The sequence below is a fragment of the Poecilia latipinna genome, unplaced genomic scaffold (assembly GCF_001443285.1).
Source record: "Poecilia latipinna isolate Pla-1442-1.1 unplaced genomic scaffold, P_latipinna-1.0 Scaffold325, whole genome shotgun sequence".
Classification (NCBI taxonomy): domain Eukaryota; kingdom Metazoa; phylum Chordata; class Actinopteri; order Cyprinodontiformes; family Poeciliidae; genus Poecilia; species Poecilia latipinna.
The window spans coordinates 214494-236053 of NW_015112941.1; the positions used below are offsets into that span (position 1 = coordinate 214494).

A 21560-nucleotide genomic window follows, 5' to 3' on the forward strand; every position below is an offset into this window, starting at 1 on the left:
AGTGAAAGACAGAAAAGAGAGAGCGGAGGTGAAATGGAGCAAAGCAATAAAAGAGATTGAGGGCATGAAAGTGAGAGATGGAGAGAGCAAGATAATGGAGAGAGGGAGAGAAATTGAGAAAGGGACGCTGGGGAGCAGGAGCAAAAGTGTGTGAGAGCGAGAGGGAGAGAGCCTGAGAAAGTGTGTACTCAGCTGTGAGATGAGACCTCTGTCTGCCCATGGGGAGAGGTGCTGTGAGGGGAGAGGACTCCGCTGACAGCGAAGGGGAGGAGAGTCTCACACTCTTTCTCTATCTCTCTCTCTCTCACACACACACACGCAAATACATGAACACACAATCTCTCATCCTCTCCAAGGCTTAATGATTCAAGCTAAACAGTGAGTTTACAACGAGATAGGATGCCTCTTCCTAGAAAGTTTGGTCACAATCATGGCAACAGTCCACTCCTCTAAATCTAATCTTCACTTTCTTTCTTCCCCCTTTGTCCCGTCAACGATGCAGGCAGTGGATTGATGGGCAACTCGTCAGCCTCTTTCATGGGGACCTTCCTTGCCAGTAGTTTGGGTTCCCCGCCTTCTCACCCGCCTCACCCCTCCAGGCCGCCCTCCTCCCCCTCTTCGCCATCCTTCCGAGGCGGACCCCACTCCAGCGCCTCACAGATCTGGTTTCCCCATTCCCATGAAGGTACCTCACATAACACCAGCATATACACACTCATGTAGTTATTCCATCACTTCATCACATCGTCAGCAAAAGGTGATACTTGTATCTTGGCTGTTCTGGAGACACGGGTTTGGCTGGTGTATTGTTGTCCTGACATTTCCTATTCTGGGGATTTGCATAAGGCTTCTGCTAAAATTTGCAGTGGTCTAACGACAGTTTTGTACCAAAAATAGAAAACAAATTTTAGAACAGAGCGCTGTGGTTCAGTTGTCTGGATAAGGATGCAGGGTCAATAGTTCAGCCAAAGAATCTTGCGGTATTCAATTCATGTCAGCAAGAATGTCGCCCCAGGCTGTGCGAAGCAGCACATGGAAACGTGGGCCAATAAAAAGTTGCAGTGATTGCAAAGCTTTCTGCCAGTGCCTCAATTGCAGCTTAACAAAGGGGCGTTCCCACCCAACACTCAGCATTACAACATCCTAACTGCACAAACATGGGCTCAGACACCCAAAAATAAGTACACTCTTTAGGTTCAACGCCCCCAATGTTAGTTTCATCAGGGAGTCAGAGAAGGATGACATTGAGAATTTATTTTGTTTTTGAATAGACTAAGAGAGAAAATATAAACAAAGGCATTTTCAAATAAAGATCTGAAAAGTGTAGCCTTCTTGAGCAGCTTCCCTGTCTCTGCTTAACAAAACCATCCCCACAACATAAATCAGTCACCACCGTGTGGCAATGGTATGCTTAATGTGATGTGTGGTGTTAGTTTTCCGCCACATATTGTGTTTTGCATTTGGACCAAGCAGTTAATTTTTTTATTTTTATTTTTTTACCTCATCTCATTTACCTTATTTATTGCTGATTATATGTACTTTGGCACCAGCTGGTTTTATGTAAGAGCAAAAAAGAAAAAAAGGTGACAAAAAGAAATGGCGAGCAAACCTTTCAGATACCTTCATTTGTAAAACAAATGCTTGAAAACTGCATGTACCTCTTTTTGTTGGTCTGTCACATAAAATCCAAGTAAAACACATTGATGTTTGGGGTTGTAATGTGGCAGTTCGTGGTGTGTGAGTGAGAGAGTGAATTTTAGAGAAACTCTTTTTTTGCCTGGCTTTGTACATCTGGCGAGGAGATGGACTTTCTACATTAACACAGTTTCCGTCATAAAAAAACATTCTGAGTAATCCTGCTGACAAATAATCTCTGTATGAGCAGATGTTTCACGCATCAACACAACAACTCTTCAAAGACATAAAAGTGTTTTAGAAGTAGATCAACAACAGAAACAACTACAAGAACTCTTTAAACTAGTGTACCACCATCAATAAAATGCTTAAGGTGCAACTACAAAAGACTATGGTGTCTTCTGAACTTCAGACTTTACTTCCTCGAGCCCACAGACGACGTGTGAGTTTGTTGGACCACCGAATGCCTCTTCCAACCAAGACGTCATTGATTCAGTCAGTTAACAGTTGCTCTAATTCATGGAGAAAGTCTCAGCTGAAAAATAAACTTCAACATCGGCTCCCTCCGATACATTCTCCCTCCAGGCTCATTTTCTGAAGCCCCTCTGTTTGTCTTACCTTGCGCTCTTCAGGTTTCATTGTCAAGCACTTTCTTTTGTGGAAAAGAAAAATAATATTAGGAGCGATGATGGCAATGCCAACCCTAATAAAAGTAATGGAGGTGATTATGACTGGGATTATTACTCAGTTGGCAATGGAGGCCATTATCTCTATTGCAGTTTAATTGCATATAACGCACTAAGAGCATGATTGAATCCAGACTGTTCATCAACCACATTCAGCTGTTCCCTCCTCGACATAATTGCACATTGTCTTTTTCCTGTTTTGCATAAAAAGCAAGTCATCAAAATGAGCGGCACAATTACCCAGACTCTCGCCTCTTCTCTCTGGGTGTCAAGCAGCCCCCCGCCGGCAGCAGAGCAAGCTCTGACTTCTTGCATGTGTCGCCGCATTAGTGTCTCACTTGTATGCTCTGAGATACTCTGCGGATATTTTTTTTTCCTTGTCTCCAAGTGTCTTTTTAAACAGATTACTTACATGCAAATTCAAATGTAGCAGTTGAAATTTAAAGTCAGCTACTTGTTTATGATTCACATGTTTAAGGTATAGACAGCTTAGTATCCCTCCCCCCTTCACTCTCTGACATTAAACTGTGATTTTATTTTTTCTGATTAAGGTAAATTGTGATCTCTTTTATCTTTTCTTTTTTTGCTAAATACTGGTAAAAGAAGAATATTTAATTTATTTTTCATCTTCTCCCATCTTCCTTTTCACCTTCAACTTATTACACACTTAGTGTAAGTTGGGCTTTATAATTTTCCACATGATGTTGTCTTCTTGTGATGTCATGTATTCTGTGAAGTTCACCAGTACCCCCTGCAGCAAAACTCCCCCATAACAAGATGCTGCCGCCACCGTGCTTTAGATTTGAGATTGTGATCTAAGGTTTACAAAGTTACCAAGTTTTTCTCCTAATGCACCTGTCTTATTTGAGTGTATTTGCAAACTGTGATCTAGGTTTTATGTTGCTTTTGTAGTAATGGCTTCTTCTTATTCTTCCTTCCTGATTGACCTTTCATGTCTGAACATGACTCTTTTGTGGACACTGGCACTGTTTCTCTCTCTTACAAACTTCAGCCAACACTAGGTCTTTTGCTTTTGTTCTTGGGTTGAAATGCATATTTATCTCCAAAGATGTGCTCATTTTTGGAAAACAGAAACTGTCTCGTTGACAAACAGTCTGAGGAAGGACATTCCGGTGTTACATAGGTGTGAGTGTAGAAGAGGTGAATATGGCATCTTGTTGAAGTTATATCTAAGATTGAAGAAGGCTTTTGGAGAGCTGCTGTTCTATTTTCCCATGAACTCACATCAAGAAGCTGCTTGTTTGATTTCCGGGTGTTTAGCCAAGACATCAACACCTGGGCTTTCCCAAATAGTTTAAAGAGATAAACTCAGTGTATATAAACTCCTGAATTTGAAGCAAGCAATCAACAAAACATCCATAAAAAAATGATATAATGATGGTATATTTTAGCTAGTCCAAATCATCTTGGTAATCCTGAGTTAATTTGAGAAATTATTAGTCTGATTTAAGGTCAGACAGTTGGGGGAAACAGTTATGTGTGTGTGTGTGGGGGGGGGGGGGGGGGGGGGTGTCTTGTATACTGGATGTAAACATCTTGTTTTTTTTAACCGGAAATCTCATTGCGCGTAATGCTTCTCCAGTCTTCCTTGCTTTGAAGTGAATTCTTATGTTCTAATTGGCATATGATGTATTTGAAAGTGAAATAAAACAAGAAGCTTAAGCAATCTGGCATCTATCAATGCAGCGTCTACAGAAATACTTCTCCAAGTTTTGTTTTGGTAAAAGAAAAAGAATGGAAATGTCAAATCTCACTAGACATGCCAAGCCCACAGTAATCAAAACACACTCCGTCAGATAAACGTGTTCTCACTTTCAAGCCGTCAGATGTTGCTGTTTTGTCAAAGCTGTTGGCATCTCTTCAATATGCACATGGTGTCCTTTACCGTTAATTCGGTGATGTAACAATATTTCACACCATTTATTTCTGATTTGAGTCTGAGAAAACTGCCGTTTCTTGCTAAGTCTATATTTTGTCTCAGATTAGTTGGAACATCCTCACTCTGCTTGGTCCGGAACCGCATGTCCAGTGAAGACTATAGCAGCGAAAAACATAATGCCCTGTCCAAACAAACATCAACATTTTGTAAAATCAAGATTTTATGCTGATCCTTCAATCAACATTCCTCATTCTTCCCTTTCAGATATGCGACTTTAAGATGCTTCTTTCTCATACAAATCATTCCACAGATCAATAAGTATTCTTTGATTCTTTCTGATTGTATAGGCATACACTTTCACATTAAGAGTAGGGCCTGCTGTAGATTTTGTGATGACAGTTTAGGATTCTGAGACTTTAGTTACGGTCTTGTTGTCTACTTTCTTTCAGGGTGAACTTGTATAGATGACCAGAGCGAGGCATGTTTGTGTGTTACTTTAAATGTCAGCTGTTTTCAAGACAGAAGAATGGCTGATTTAAAGTTCTCTTTATACCTCTTCAATACCCTTACCAGTCTCATAAGGATTTTATCATAGTGTGAATTCTCATTTTAACATTCGGAAGCAAAACAAAAATGTTTGCGGTTTAAAAACAGAGCAATTTTCTTTTAAAAATGCGAAATATTTTATTATTACATGCACTAGTGATATGCCTTTGTGGGATTTTATCTATTTTAGATTTTGCTATAAATATCCAATTCCACTCCTTATTAGAAGCAGTTTTTATTTTTCTTGCATTTCACAAAATGTTTTAAAAAATGTTTTAATATACTTAGCGTTGCAATTAGATGTTTTTTTGCAATAACTATTTTGAGAAACCCAGCTTTAAGTTTTTCGTTAAACTTTGCAAGACATGTTTCTAAAGAATATTGGACAAAATACAAAATTAAGCTTTCTGTTATTCCTTTATTGACTTAACTTGTGTCTGTGTTCAGATGTTTGTGAAAACTGGTGGGGAGGCACTACCTTGTATAGACCTAGAGACTATTATAATGGGTACTTTATTTGTTTTTAAGTATCAGGCCTTTGTATGAAAAGTCATGTTAATTCGCATAACTTTTTTCAGTCAGCTTGGTAGCTGAGTGAAAAAAAAAAAAAAAAATAGAAAACATGTTTGAATCAAACCTGTGGCCAGCTGGATGTGGTTCAAATGATTCACCTTGTGCCAAAAAGAATCTCTCTCATAACTCAGTCTACACTTATAGACATACATGAATACATCGATTGCCTGCACACTGCTTGTCTAATCCACTCCTGTTTGATGCGCCTTTCCAAGCCCATCTTCAGATGTCCTTCTTTTCTTTCTGTGGGTCCTTCCTGTTGGTTTTCCTGTAGAAGGATTTTAAGCAGCACTACCCACCCTCCTCCCACCCCAACATGCACCCTTCAGCCACCCAACTCTCCCGAGTACACGTCTGCTTCTTTCATGCTCTTTCTCTCTCTCTCTCTCTCTCTCTCTCTCTCTCTCTCTCTCTCTCTCTCTCTCTCTCTCTCTCTCTTGTCAGCCTGCATCCCGTCCTTTCAATTAGTCAAACCTGAGGAGATGCATCACAGTGCTGCCCCTCCTCCGCCAAGTATCTCTCGCCTCCTCTGCTCTTCTCCACCCCTTCTGTGTCTTGATGGTTCTGTCATTTTTTTCTCAATTAGCGGCCCTGACAGGCAACTTGGGCTGCTCCTCCTCTTCTCTTGGTCTCCATTTGCCCTGCGCTGTCCATCAATTTACCTAGCCATGAATTTTTGTAGCCATGTGCGTTTGGGTGAGGAATATAAAATTGTGAATAGAACTTAACATACTGACACCCTTATACAAGCTGTAGAAATTTTATATTAATTAATTTGTTTGTTATTTATTTTGGATAAACTTCATAAGTAATTGATTGGTCTGAGGAGAACTAACTCTTTCCTTTGTTTTCCATCTAGACTCTTCCTCTCTTTTCGTTTTCGGTTGTTTAAGAAATTACCTTTTGGATATTCAGAAAAGGAATTCAACTCTGTGTGCTCTGTCTCTTGCCTTTGCTCCTCCCTTAGAATCAAAGGCATGCACTGTGTTAACGCCCCTCTGTCATTTACTTGCTGATGCTGACATGTCTCTGTGCGTCCCCATGTATGTGCAGAGCGCCGGGCTGCTGTGCAGTCAGCAGACTGCACTAAGACCTTTCTCAAGTCACCTGCTGGAGCAGCAGCAGAGATTAATGGCTGAATGGGCTCCGCCATGCCCAGCAGTCTCCCCCGTGTTGTCCCATTGGAGGGTACGTTGAAACTGAGCAGGCTGGCATTATCGGGCACAGCCAGACCACACTGTGAAAAGGGATTACGCTGTCAATCGTCACGCTCACAAACAACATGCTGCTGGAGAAAAGAAGGCGCTCTCCCAGCTTGGATAAAGACCGACGAACTGCGCTCTGCTTTTCTCCCCCTTGAAAATCAGAGAAAAATGTCTTGCTTAAACAAAGGATCCCTGTGCCCCCACCTCAGTTGGTGAATTGGCATAAATCTGGATGCTTATTAATCATCACAATGAAAAGAAAGACAAAGTGGGGATGGGAAAAGAGTGTTTTGAGGTAGAAAAAGCTGTGAAACAGAGGAAAAATTAAAGAAAAAAAACAAGAGTATGCAATTATCGCCCTGTTACCCTGCACAGAAAGCCACACCTCCCGTGTTATTGCCATGCTGTTTGCCCTCTCTGTGCATTTCATTAATTAAGATTGGAGGAAGCAGGGGCTGCAATGAGGCAAGGTCATTAAGCCCACCACAACACTCCTCCCTCTCCTGAGCCAGCTCTCAGCTCCAGCTGCATTGTTCCTATGTCAAGAAAGAAGAGACTCAACACCCAGGGATAAATTTAAAAGGAAAAAAAAAGATACCGTCATATAGGGACAAGGCCATATAAAGTGCATTGCTGAATGAAGTTGCATGTTTGTCTTTGATTTAATTTACAGAGATTGTATCCTGTTCCTTTTTCTCATTGTCCGTATTCTCTATATGTTGGAAAGTTAGGTTGGAAGAATTGATGGGCCTTTTTGTGGGCATTAATCTTCTGGTATATTTATGATTAGATATTTTACCGCTCTTTTTATCAGTGGTAAACTGATTGGTAAACTGATGAACGAATAAATCAATTCATAAACTTGGTTGAAATTAGTTAGTTTCCAACTATGGATGATAGGTTAGACTTTAATGTAGATTCTTCATAGAGTGGAAGTTGGGGCCATTCCAGAAGCTTAATGCTGTTTTATCCATACCATGCCAAACCCAGTTCTGATACTAATTTGGCTTTAGGATCCTTTTGGGACACCCAAAACGGTATCCAAGTTTCAACCATCTGCCACTTAAATCGAGGGGGGAGTTGAAGAATTTGGAGGTACCCCCTGATTAATCTATTGCCCTAGTGCAATAAACCGCCTTGACTCATCTAAACATCAGAACATTCTTCTCCTGCTTGACCGTAAATCCTTTCTAAAGAAGGAATCTGACTTGTTCATATGGGCATTGAAGATGTTGACTTTGTTTGAAGATGTTGGTTTTGCTTGAAGATGTTGGTTTTGTCACTTGGGCTCCTTTTTTGGTTGGCACTCCCTCATACCTTGTTGTGATGCCAGGAGGTTGTTTAGAGATACAGTCAGTGTCTGGTTGGACTGCAACTTCCTATCTTTAATTTACTCAAATGGATTGGGGTTGTATGTATGCAATTCAATCTATGTCTATATATTTGATCTTAAATCCATAATAATAATTCCAAACTTGTGCAATCTGTTCTTATTTCATAAATGTATTGAGGTTGCTGGCTGCTTGCTACACAAAGAAGAATGGTTTATATGTATCATTGAAAACGCCCAAATTATGACATTCATGTCATTGATGAGTGCATGTTTCAGTGACTGGCATTGCATATGAATCCCAGAAAAAAGCAGGTACACTCTGTCATGTTAGGGTTTTTAAATATTATTTGCTTACATGTATGCAAACTTAAATATAAATAAAGATGGCCAGGCATGCCACATTATTTATCTAGCACTCCTTCGACCTTATTTTTTAAGCTTCTTTAAAAATTATTTATACATTTGTATAAATAGGGTAGTTTAATTTGCATTCACGTGTTTAGAGACCATAGTTACCCAGTTGCAGTGGTGTTGTCATAGTGATGCCTGTCTGGGCTTTCATCTCAGTCCACATTCTCTCTCTTCTCCACCCTCAAAGTCCTTTGTGCTCTCCAGTGTCCTATTTCATAATGATTATGTTTTTCTGTGGTATTGGTATAAATGTGCCACAGATGGCCTTGATTTAAAGAGCGCAGGTGTACTGGCTTATAGGCCCAAAATCCAAGCATCCTTTTACCTCTAAACTAGGTTACTAAGAGTTATAGAGAACGAGCTCTCTGTTCACACAAGCCTAAAATCCACCCTCATCGCTACACTCAGATGAGTATAGGTGCTGCTGTTGGTTCTCACGGTGTGATGAAGAATAAGCCGTATGTCTCAAAGAAAAATGTCATATTACACCAATCCCTGAGCTTTTCTTTCATTATCTAAATGCTAAACTCAGGCAGGAAAAGCAAACATTAGAATCACAGCCAGTACTTATTTGCGTATGAACACCAGCAGCTGCACTGGGCCTGAAGGATTACCACATATAACTCCATCACAGTAGCGGGTGTCACTTTATCAACCGTCTCTCTCCCTCTCTCTTAGGTCCAGGATACCCTCGGTTTTCAGGGAGTCTGGCCCACACTTTCCTTCCAATGAGCCACTTAGATCACCATGCCAACAGTGGTGTTTTGTATGGGCAGCACCGTTTCTATGACACACAAAAAGGTAAGACATGCTAATAAGAAGACAGTTGAGAACACATTTATTCACCAAATGTAACCTTATTTGCTTGCATGTCTTCTTTTCTGTTCTAGAAAACTTTTACCTGCGGGGTCTTCCATCCCAGCCATCGCTCATTTCAGCCAATCACAGCCTGCCATCGATGTCTAGGACAGGTTCAGGACACTCTCAGGGGTCCTGCAGCAGGGACAGAGACCCAGGCTTGGGGGCAGGTATACATAAGGGTCTTAAAGAGGGATCAGTGGAGAGAGGAGTGGTACCTGTCAAGGACAAGGAAAGATCCAGTGGAAAACAAGATGCTAAAGAGCGACAGCAGCAGCAACAGCAACACCAGAATCACCAGACACCTCAGACCACGCACCACCACCATTCCCACACCCATCAGCAGCAGTCTCACTATCCACAGCATCCACTGCCATTAGAGGAGGTCAATAGTCGAGCGCTGGAGAGACATAAAGCATCGCTCGCCATGGAGTACACTAAAGATCACCATCAGAATATGAGCAAGCCCCTTAGTGCTTGTTTGCATAATGGCAAGATGCCAAATGGAGATCCAGGAACGACAGCAGGGTCGAAAGTCTCCTTGCCAAGCTGTGGTGGAGAGGGCACAGGCCTTCGATCTATGGTAGATGGGGGGAGCAGCCAGGGCAGGCATATAGGGTCCAATGTCAATGGTCGCTGCACCAAAGAAGGGGTAAGTGGTGAGATGAGGATTAGTGAACAGCCTTCTGATTGTCTGGAAAGGGGTCAGGCACCACTTCATCACTCTCTGCCCTACTCAGTACCTCCACCCTTACACATGGGCTCTGCTGCCGGAGGGGCACATAGTCATCCCCATCCTCATGCTCACCCCCATTCACATCCTCATCCAGGGGGATTCCATTGCCTTCAGCTCCACCCCAGCCATCCACACCACCCACATCATTCACACCATACCCACCACCATCCAGATTTTTTCTGCCCACCCCCACCTGCTCCTTTGGCCAACCCTGCCTCACAAGACAGAGGGACAATCAGTGTAGGACGGGAGCCTAAAGTCACAGGGCCAACATTTGTACCATCTGTGGCAGACCTAGGGGACAAATCAAATGGACCATTCCAGCTTGGTAACCCTGATTGCCAGGGTGTGGGAAACGGAGGAGGCAGCACCTCCAAGGACAAAGCAATTGAAAAAGGTGGCAGTGGGCACCATAGTAACTGGCAGAGAAAACAGCAACAGCAGCATCCATACAGAAAGACAGAGAAGTCTCTAGACTGGATGCAGTCTCACCATCAACACGTTCAGCCCTCACAGCTTCCTCCGCAACCCCAACAGCAACAACAAAAAACGCCCCATTCTCAACAACAGCACCAAGTTGTACGATCACGCAGCGCAGAGTGTATTAATAGTTCGGTGGACATGGATGTGTTCAGGCCTTCGCTTTCCCAGGGACCAAAGGCGGGCCATTCTGTCCCTCATTCTGTCAACTCTTCTCCTTACAGAGACTGTTCCCATCAGGGACCTCCACCTAATTCTTCCCCACTTGGAAACAAAAACATGGGACAACATGCAGGGGCTGGAGCAGCCCATACTTCCGGAGGCAGCTGCTCATTACAGAGAGAAGGCCAAAAGGTAGCTAGGATTCGTCACCAGCAGCATGGCAGACCTGGCCCAGATGCTCCTTCTCCAGCTGAGCTGAACCAGAGTAACAATCAGGAGCTTAAGAGAAAGATGGACATGTCTCCTTATGGGTATAACAACAACAGTGGGCAACATCACCACCAGCAACCACCTGTACCTCCGTGGGGAATGAGGCCTCCACATCACATGTCACAACCAGAAGAGGAGCAGAGGAGGTCATACATGGAGTTAGGAGGCTCTGGTGGACAACACTCACAACGGCAACAGCAGCAACAACAGCAAGGATTAGGGCTCCCTCCTCAACAGCCCCCACCCGCACCCACTCTCAGTCAGCAACAGCCACAGCAGCAACCGGACGCCCAAGGTCCAACTCAGGGCGAGAGCAGTGCCATGAAGAGCCTGCTGAAGTACAGCAACCAGCAGCAACCATTGCTTCTTTCTCAGAAGAGCCCATTTGGGGGGCTGGGAAGTCTCAAATCGGGTCCATCAGGTGGTAGCTGTGCTCTCCAGGGCAACAAGCAGACTCTCCCTTCCAGGAAGGGCCCTGCTGATGGTGAGCGCCCTGATTACAGTGTGAGGAGCAGAGAAACGGGGGAGGCGGGTCATGTGGAAAACGAGGTGCGGCAGCCCCCAGTGGGAATTGCAGTAGCAGTCGCCAGACAAAGGGAGCCGCCATGCCGTTCAGGAGACGGTCACCCCAACAGCCGGCAGGGACGAGTTCATAACTCTGTGAAAGGTAGGGTAGAGCAATGCACAACAAATGACAGTGTAACAAATTGTTGAAACAAAGATAAAATATTCAGAAGGCCAAAATTTAAAAAATTTGTTGTGGTCAATACAAGTCAAAATAATTTTTTATTTAGTTTTTGTTATTTAGCAACGTTTGGTCGCCTCTTTCAGGATTCTTTTTAAACGCAAATTGAACTCAAATTTTGGTGAATGTTGCTGATTACTGTTGAATTTCATTGTAAATATTCATTCAAATAATATTTTTTCATACTATATCCAGTCTCAAATATTGGGTTTTGCAAACAAACGGAAAGTCCTTTTTAAATTTGCATCAGTAACAGAAATGAATTCCACTTGTCCATATTTTAGAACTTTGAAAAACTTGTAACTTGTATCAATCAGCATGATTTCATATTTTTAATGTATAGCTAATAGAAGACAATTAGGAGTATCTGCCTTATGTGTAATGTTCGTCTCACAGGATTGCCCCGCTCCATGTATCCTGTGGATCCCAATGAGGAGGAAAGGAAAAGGATAAATGAAGAACAAATGGGTCTCAATTGTCTGGATAGAGATAGAGACGCATACATCAGGTATGTAAATGTAGTTCCCAAGGCTACACAAATTTGCTTTGTAAAAAAAGAAACAAAAAAAACACATGTACTGTATTTCTCTGCTCCTCTATTTTATAATGACAGGGATAATAAGGAACGTGTGGAGTTTGCAAGGATCCACCCTTCCACCAGCTGCCATGGAGACCTCACCTCCCATCTGATGGTCCCTGGTGGGACATCCCTCCAGTCTGGTCAGTTAGGAGACCCTGCTGCACATTCTGCTCACCATCATTGGATGCCAAGAACTGGAAGTCCATCCCTTTGGATGACAGGACATTCTTATGGTAAAAAAAATAAATAAAATAAAATAAACAACCTTCTGTTACACATGTCTTGTTTGCAGCAGTTTCAATTTCAAATACAAGTTTTGAAAATGCAAAGAACAAATTCTCTCCCTGCTTTTTGTTACCATTTTGTTTTTAAATCAAACTATTTCAAATTGCCTTTTCATTCTTCTGGGATTTGAAACTAGTAATCACATGCATATATTAGTTTTGTAATCTCTGTTGTAATCATTTTTGTACAGCAGGTATAGGTCATACACCCTTGCATCAGAACCTGCCTCCAGGTTTTTCTTCAGCCATGCCAGGCCCCCTGCAGCCAGTCCTTCCTCTACCACAGGACCCCTCAGCCCAGTTAGTGGTCCTTCCCTCTGAGCCTGCACCCCATCCAGCGCCACATCACTTGGGTATGCCATAATTTTACACTATCGATTGTAAAGAAAAAAAAAAAAAGGGAATAATAGTAATTCAATTAAAAATTTACTTTAATAAATAATGTTTACATGTTTGAATGTTTGAAGTAGACATTCAAACGTCTTTTTAAATAAACTCCAGTGTTTTTTTTTAAATAATTAGTGGTGATCTTGCAAGAAAACATAATAGAAGCAACAAAAGACTTTAGATTAAAAGGAAACTCAACATCCTTCTGGACAAAAACATTTAACATACAGAGCTGCAACTGAATGGTTGGGATCAAGTTATATTTATGTGTCAGAATGCCCTCATCAAGGCTCCAAGAGCTAAAGAGGAATGGTAAAGCAATTCAATATCTTAATGTGTGAACTGGTAAATATACCCCAAAAAACATTTAATAAACACACTCATAGGAGCTATATACAAATGCTTGCCCCCATTTTAGATTTCAATTTGTTAAATATAACATTGTCGCATTTTTTCACTTCACAACACTACTAAATGTTGGTCTATAGCATAAAATCCTATATTGATATGTCAAAGTTTTTGTCTGTAATATGACAAAAAATTCAAGTAGCATAAATACTTTTGCACTTCATGTGCACTACAATAAACTTTGAATGCTCAGGAGAGGAAAAATAACAAGTGTGACAGAATGATTGCTTTTTATAAGCCACCATATACACATATTTAGTCAATAGACAGACGACTTTAATCTGCCTGCTCACAGTCTTAGAACCGGCAGTTCAGTTGTCGCTCAGCGGGACTAACAACTGAGAAGGAAATGGATCAGCACAAACTACCCTACAGGGAAACATTTGCATATTCAAGTCTGACTCTAATTGTTGGGCTATGACAAAAGAAGGAATTAAGAAAAAAAAGTAGATGAACCTGTTAATAGGAAATGCATAATAAAGTCACACAGAGAGGGAAAGGGAAAATAAGGTTGTTGTGTGGCTCCTTGAGTGTAACATCTGCTATAAGAGAGGAAGTACACTTTGAGACATGGGAATTAGGATTTCTGAAATCCCCCTTTTTATTGAGGTTTGACTGAGCAGGTGGGACATTTCTGAGTTCTCCGAAGGGGCGTAGTTCTATTTTCAGCCTGGAGCTTGACCTCTAATCAACCTAAAAACAATAATCATCTGGTGTCATTGCACCATTGTTAAAACTTTCCTCCTACATTCCAAAATTCTCAGAGCAGATTGTAAGAAAGCGCTTTTTGTTTTAAACAGAGGAGGGAGAGTGTGGGATTTTTGCTGCCTGGGGAGATGTTGTGCAGTGAAGACAAAAAAAAAAATCGTTTTTGAAAGGATCGATGTTTCTATAAAATGTGAATACAATGGTTTTTAAATGATCCCTAATGGTTTTTGCTGTTTGACAACTGTCATCTGACAGGTACATAATGATAGAAAAAGAGAAAAGAATTGTTATCTGCATGGCAATGTATCGTAGGGTGCTATACATGCTGATATGAAAAAAAGAATGTGTGCATGGGTGTGCATGCATGGGCTTTTGTTGTAGCGAAGAGTCCCCTCATTGAATTCCTCCTTCCTTTTTCTCATTAGACGTGATCGAGCAGCAAGGGCTGTGGCCCCCTGTGTATAGCGCGCGGGGCCCACCCTCCCACATGCAACATCCTGCTGTGTACTCCCGATCTCAGTTTCTACGGCAACAGGAGCTGTACGCCTTCCAGCAGCACCAACAGCTCCAGCATCAGCACCAGAATCACCAGTCGCAGCAGCTGCAGCTACCTCCTCAGCCTCAGCAGCAACACAGGGCCGCGCACACCATGCAGCATCAGTCCACGCACAATGAACAGGTTGGTATCAAGTCTCGGTGTGTGTGTTTATCGTATTTTAAAAAGACACACACGATATGTGTATAAAACAAAACTTTTTGACATGGCAGATACACAAGAGACCAGACGAGCCGTCAGATGAACTAGAAGAACTGATTACAGAGCCAAGACCATCCAAACCTGCTAAGAACTACTCCTACAACCCCCCACAGAGAAGCAACTCACCCCCTGGAGCCTGTGCCACTCACTTGTCCCCTTGTTACCAATCCCCCTCACTGCGCCAACATCCCAGAAGCACTCCTTCCACGCCCTGCCCAGCACCCAGCCCCATGGCGGCAACCCCTCACTCTCCTCCAATCAGTCCTGCACCACCTCAGATGCTCAAGGGTCCTGAATCCCAGGATAAGAGGGGCGAAGGACAGGCCCCTCAAGATTACCCAGAATCTCTGGAGCCTGGTAAGCAACAGGGGAAGAAAAGCCTTTATTGTCTGCAACTGCAGAGTGCTTTTTGTATTCAAGTGAATCGCAGTAAAAGAGGACATTAGCTTATTTCTTCACAATAATTTCAACCTTACACTGGTCATTAAACATGATGATTTCATCCACTTCTGTCAATACTGATGATAACGACTATTGAAAGCCTAAAATCCAGTTTCTTTGAAAAGATGAATATTACAAAAGACCAATTGGGAAGTTTTATTTCGCAAGATGTAAGCATGAGTCAGTGCTTCAAGAGCCACTTTGCTTACGTTAAGCCACTACTGAACCAGAGACAATTTCTGAAGAGTCTTGCCGGAGTTGAGGAGAGAAAGGACTGTACTGTTGCACATTGGTCCAAAGTCCTGCTTTAAAAAAAAAGAAGTACATGTTATAATTCATCTGGAAATCAGTGTCTCAGAACTTAAAGTAGAAAAGCAGAGGTGCAGAATCCAAGTTGCTTATGACCAAGTGTGAAGTTTCCAAAGTTAGTGATTTGAAGAGCCACGTTGTTTGCTGGTGTTCTAGCACTTACACACACACACCCACAACAAAAGTATCTACTTTAATGACAATGGTATCATCATGATTGACTGGCCAGTCACCTGGCCTGAATCTTTGAGATAATAGTCAGGATAATAGCCCCTCAACAGTCTGCCTCCATGCCACAATACTTTGATAAGCCAGTGACGGGTGATATTATCAAAATTACTACAAATCAATGCTTGACATTACAAGTTCTGCTTTTTAAAATTTAAATATCAAAATTCATTAACTTTTAGAGAATATTCAAATTTATTGGGATTTACCTATACATCTAAAGTAAAATAAGTCTAAGTCTTGCTAACAAAGGAAAAGTTCTCAAGGATTAAGCAAAGCGCTGGAAATACACTGAATGGTAATTGGCATTCAGTGATCTCTTATTTCAGCTGGTGTTGTGCTAAAATGTGTGGGTGGCTCTTCTGGAAAGCCCCCAACTGACTAAACAACTCAGAGCTCAGGAAAATGTCTGCCGTCTGTGACGGCTGCATTGGGACGTCGTTCCCTTGGTGATCACCAAGAAATACCTCAGCCATGTCCCCCACCTAGCTCAGCCATTACTCTCTTTTCATCATTATAATGTCTGGCTCATGTTTACTGCATGCCAGAGGAATTTTTAGTGTAGCGGATAAACCAAAGGCCTGGCAGACTTTAAATTAAACACATACAGATTTCTTTGAGCCCCTTTCTGCTGCTGGGAGATAGAGCCAAGAACATCTTCATTAACCTGTTACTCACTTCTTAAAACTCTGCACACAAAAGGAAAGCTTGCAATAATTGTCCTTAGCACCTACTATTCATAATTTTGTCTGCTTTTAGATTTGCCTCCGGGATATACATACCCAGCCATTGCCCTGGGATACAGAAATGGACCATCCCCGCAGGATGTTCGCCTGGCTCAACCGGCCGACCTGGAAGCGGTCCAAGCAGAACCTCCAGAACACGCTCCCCAGTCTCTTGCTGGTCTAGGGGAGGAGTTAGACTGCCAGGTCCCAGTGATGCCCCTCACAGAGCCACTCCCACTCAAGGAAGTGGAGCCAGGAGAGGAGGAAAGCATGAATGAGAGAGCCCTACAACTGAGGGAGGAGGTGGAGGTCACCGCGGTGACGGCAGCCAACTATGTGCCTGACGAGGAGGGGGCCGATGAACAGGGTTCAGCTGAGGCAGATGTGCTTTCTTGCCCCCCAGTTGTGAGCTCAGTGTGTGAGACGGCTTCCTGTCCAGTTCCCCTTGTGAAAGAGCAGCCCAGTGGGCCACATGCTGTCATTACTTTAGAGGAGGAAGACGATGAGGAAGCGGTGGGTGAGGAGAGTCAGGTGCTACATGATCAAAAGGTCAACCTACATGCAGAGCAGGAGCCAGAGCTGCCTGCCATCATAGAGCTTGACCCCGCTTCCCCTGCTGTGTATGAGTCGCCATGCCCCCAGCCAGAGGCGGCAAAGGAGAGTGAGCATGAGAATAAGATGACCCAAGAAGATGCCACAGTGGAATTTCTGTGTCCTTCGCCTGCCTCAACCTCCGCCTGCAGCAATGGCGAAGAAGCTGCTGCTGTGCCCTGCAAACCTTATGTGCCCTGCTACTGGAGTCTGGAGCTGCTGATTGCCGCTGCTTTTTGCACAGATGTACCCCCATTCCCCTTGTTCTCCAATAGCACGCCATCAACTGTGCTGTCACAGTGCGCCCCCAACAAGGGCATGGAGCTTCTAAGTGAGCTGGCAGATCTGGAGCTGCAGCAGATGAAGCACATCTGTGGAAAAACCCCTGGTGAGTGACAGTGGGTCTTGCATCACTCACTCAGTGCTTCTGTTTTGATTTTGTTACAACCACACACTCTAATACATTTTTATTGGCATAGCCTATAACTTTAAAGCAAAAGAAAATTAAACATTTGTCATTTTTGTCGCTACAATGGAAGGGTTTAGATCAAAATATTCGTGGGTTGGATTGGCCCAGTCAAAGTCCAGACCTAAATTCAATTGTAAATCTGTGGCATGACTTAAACACCAAGTTATCCAATCATCCAATGTGAGTGAACTTGAACTGTTTGGGGGAAAAAAAAAAAAAAAAAAAAAAAAAAAAAACTTTCTCTTTAAATGTGCAATGGTGGTTGAGACACACTGCAAAATACTTGCAGCTGTAGATGCTGCAAAACAAACTGAATATAAATGCCCTTAAAAATCTTCTTTCAAAATCACGCATCATTTCCCTTTCAGTCAACAATTGTATGCTACCATTTGTTGGTCTGGTACATAAAACTCTAGCAGAATAAATGGAAGTTTGTGGCTGACACATGGCAGAATGTGAAAAAGTTCAAGTTGTTGTATTGACAGGTATCGGGATATAAAGAGCAACACACTTCTTACCCTTCCTCCTTTTTCTCTTTCCGTTGAGACTATCCTGCGAGCTCCCTCCCAGTTGCTCATCTCTTCATGCTGATCTGGGGAGCATTTGATGGACTTTAACATGTCCCCAGAGAGGCTCCTTTCATGCTTGCCTTGTGTTGCTCATCTATTGCATGTTAAAAGCACTTTTTTTATTTCCTAAAACCTGGTTTTAAAGATGCAGAAGCCTCAAGAGAGGAAGGAGAAGAAGCACTGCAGTGCTGAACTCTCAGGAAAGGGTGTGCACCCCCCCTCACTTTCTTGCCGCCTCTCTCTTATGTCCATTCGAGGAAGCTACCTCACTATCTCGCCATCCGGCAGCTGTTTGATCCACACGTGTGCACACACAGTCAAATCAAAAAAGGAGGCACATCAGTTTCTTTTCCGTTCCTCCCAAACACAACATGTTATCAAAAGTCTTGTTTGCAGTCACAAAAGCAGTGCATGTTTTCAAGTCGTTGAGCATTGCCTCGCTAATTAGAGCCTATTGTTTAAAGTGGCTTTAAAAGCGTTCTCACTGTTCAAAGCACTGTGTTTTTTAATTAATACAAAAGAATGTTTTGTATTTACCACAACATAAATGCGTTTAACTGCTCCCTTATGAAGGCTCTGAAAAAAAAAAAAATAAATCACATGATTACAGAATAAGGAGCATCATTCCCATGGCAGAACATTAACAGTTTAAGTCAGTTTAGAGGCACAAAAGCATTCTTTTCCAAAGAAAGAGATAAAAAAGCAAAAAATAGTGTCTTTTTTTATTTGTTTATATTTGGTAGCAGGCTTCAAAATGGCACAGATGTTAGTACTGTAATGTTGCAGTTAGAGGGTCCTGAGTTTCAGTGTTGGTTCTTGCATGTTTTCTCCATCCATACCTTGGTTTTCTCTATGCTATTCCTCCTGTGGTTCAAAAACATGACTAAGTTTAGTTTGTCAGTGAGTTTGATTATGCCCAGCTGTTTGTCCAGTGTGTACCCTGCCTCTCTCTCTCAATGACACTATGATCACAGGTATCTATAAAAATATGACTGTTATTGTAAAAAGCTTAAACATTCGTCCTTTGTTTCCATACAGAGGAGGACCTGCTCATGTTTGATCTCCAAAGTCTTGCCACTTTGGCGACAGCCCGTGCCTTGGAGGCGGGATCACAGGAGAGCAGTAAAACTGGCCCACAGCAAAACTTCTCGGCTCGTCGGATCTTCAATTTACGAAGAAAGTTCAGCTGGGCGCCTCGTAATGAGCCGGTGAGGGTGAAACTGATGCGAGGAGATCATTAATTTAAATTCTTTCAGTTACCAATTCACATTATTCATATGGAGCCAATTCATTACAACTGTCGTCTTCAAGCACTTTCCAGAAGAAATCTGTCAAATAGACAGATTTAAATACATTCCAAATTTATCCTCAATATCAAACAATGCATTGAAGTTAATTTATTTATTCAAATTGGTTTAAAGGCTTTCTATCTGAGGAAATTCATCAGATTGCATAGTCACACTCTTTTCACAGATTATTTTTTACTTTAACAAATACCAAGTTTTATCTCTAATATTTGCTTTTTTACTCTGTGTACTTCAGGTATGCCCAGCTAAAGTTAGCATGGAAACAATGGATGGCCCTGAGCTTGAAATGCGTGTAAAACTGGCTGATATACAACGCCGCTACAAAGAGAAACAAAAGGAGCTGGCCAAACTTCAGAGGAAGCATGACCATCAGTGAGTTTTTTCCATAAAGCTTCACTCAAACATAGTCAAATTAGTTAAAACTTAAAGTAGTATGCTTCCAGTTTTTAGAGAGGATTATATTTAATGTTTCACAAATAGCACCTCATGGTTTGGATGCAAGTTCCTCTCCCTTCTTGTGTGTTTACGTCCTCTTGTGTATGCAGGAAGGAGGAAACACCTCGAAGTCCTGCAAGGCGAGGGCCTGGACGTCCAAGGAAGAGGAAGCCCACCCTAACCACGGGCCCTGTGTCCTCAAATGAGGGCCAAAGGAAAGTCAAGTAAGTGTAAATCAGTCCATCTCCGCTTGCCGACTGTAATCAGAGCTTTAATGAAATCACCAGCAACCAGAGATCTCCCTCACTGGCATAAACAGGACATGGGAGCTTTTAGGAATCCCCCCTTTCTTATTTGAACTCTTCTTGATCTAATAAACACCAGGAGTATAAGCTATCTTTATCGGTACGCCTGACTCAGACGTGTCTTAAAATGTTTTCCAGTTGCAGAAACATTGTCTTACTTACACACAAACAGAATTACGATCCAACCTTTGATGTCGACTATATTTACCTAATGTTAAGAAATGATACACTTCAATGAAACTACAGGTGCCAAACTTACTGGTTACCAGTTTGTATATTATTTTTTAAGTTGATAAGAATTTCTAAAAGCTACTAATTGAAGATCCGTTGCTGTCTACTATTTCCTAAGCGTACGAATATGACATGACAGCCGTTGGACATAAGGTTGATCTTTGGAGACCAGTAGCGAAGAGTTAAATATGTATCACACCCATGACACGCTATGTACTTCTTAACTGGTTCCTAATGCGAAGTGATGCCATAAGCCTTTTCTGTCCAATCACAAACATATATGTGGAGTTCGAGGAACACTTTTGGAGATTTTACTAAAATTGAGTGATTTTGTCAAATGGTGAAAACAAAAACTCTGGAGGTGTAGGTGTGACAAATAATGAATATGCAGAAGAGCCACTGTCAGATATGGCAGGCTAAACGTAATAACACTGAAAAAGGGTCATCACTGTGGGTCTTTGAATACCATCCAACTTTTGGGATCTTTTTTTTTTTTTTTTTTAACTTGTATGAACTTGAGGGTGGCAGCAGGAATGTGATTTGTATCTTTGCACAAAAGGGTCCAACGCAATGTGAACGCTCAAACGGCTTAACGTAGAAAATTGGGAATATCAGAGAAATAAAGAGATACATTCTCTTATGCACAATATAAGTTTTTGATAGTGGTCACCATGGATCTGATAAACCATGAAGGCTTTAATGAGGCTTGTCTTTAGGGTTCACATGGAATTAAGACACAACAGCCCACCTCATGGCATTTTCTTGTCTCCATCTTCTACCCCCCTTTCTCTCTGTGCTTTCTGGGCAACAGTCCACAGTGTTCCCAGCTGACCCTCTGCAATGTCACTTCCATTTTGCATCCGCCTGTGCACCTTTGCCCCCTCACCATGCTAACAGTAATCAGATAGGGGACACTGATGACGGGTGACAATGACACCAAGATGAAAAGGTAACAGGCCAGGTCTCTGCAGGGAGGTAGGGAGGACAGGAATATTGTTTGTTCAGGTCAGAATATAGTAAACCTCAGAATATCCCCTCTTTTACTTTTCTTTTACTTTCTTTTTCTTCTACTTTTTTTTTCTCAAGGCAACCCTGAAGGCTTAATTCACTTTTGTTTGCTCCATTCAAGCATCTCTCCTTCTGCTGAATGCGAATCTGTGCAATTATATAGATGTAGGATGCTTTACTGCAAAGTTTTTTTTTTTTTTTTTTTTTTTTTTTTTTTTTTTTTTTTTTATGTGTTTTTTGGGGGGAAGGGCCCCTTTTTTTTTTTTTTTTTTTTTTTT

At 42.1% G+C, this 21560-nt stretch overlaps 1 protein-coding gene across 6 annotated transcripts in view; it reads left to right on the forward strand.

Annotated features, from left to right (window-relative positions):
• bahcc1a (BAH domain and coiled-coil containing 1a) overlaps positions 1-21560 on the forward strand; it is an 88915-nt gene that overhangs the window by 44777 nt on the left and 22578 nt on the right. For 4 of the 6 annotated variants that reach the window (XM_015035140.1, XM_015035142.1, XM_015035141.1 and 1 more), the window contains 12 exons: positions 503-685; positions 8968-9090; positions 9180-11462; positions 11937-12048; positions 12154-12353; positions 12596-12757; positions 14333-14586; positions 14676-15021; positions 16402-17346; positions 19035-19204; positions 19539-19675; positions 19849-19962. In XM_015035140.1, the coding sequence (XP_014890626.1) occupies positions 503-685; positions 8968-9090; positions 9180-11462; positions 11937-12048; positions 12154-12353; positions 12596-12757; positions 14333-14586; positions 14676-15021; positions 16402-17346; positions 19035-19204; positions 19539-19675; positions 19849-19962 (5029 nt within the window). The remainder of the gene's footprint in view (positions 1-502; positions 686-8967; positions 9091-9179; positions 11463-11936; positions 12049-12153; positions 12354-12595; positions 12758-14332; positions 14587-14675; positions 15022-16401; positions 17347-19034; positions 19205-19538; positions 19676-19848; positions 19963-21560) is intronic. The other 2 variants (XM_015035143.1, XM_015035144.1) reach the window with 1 other exon arrangement.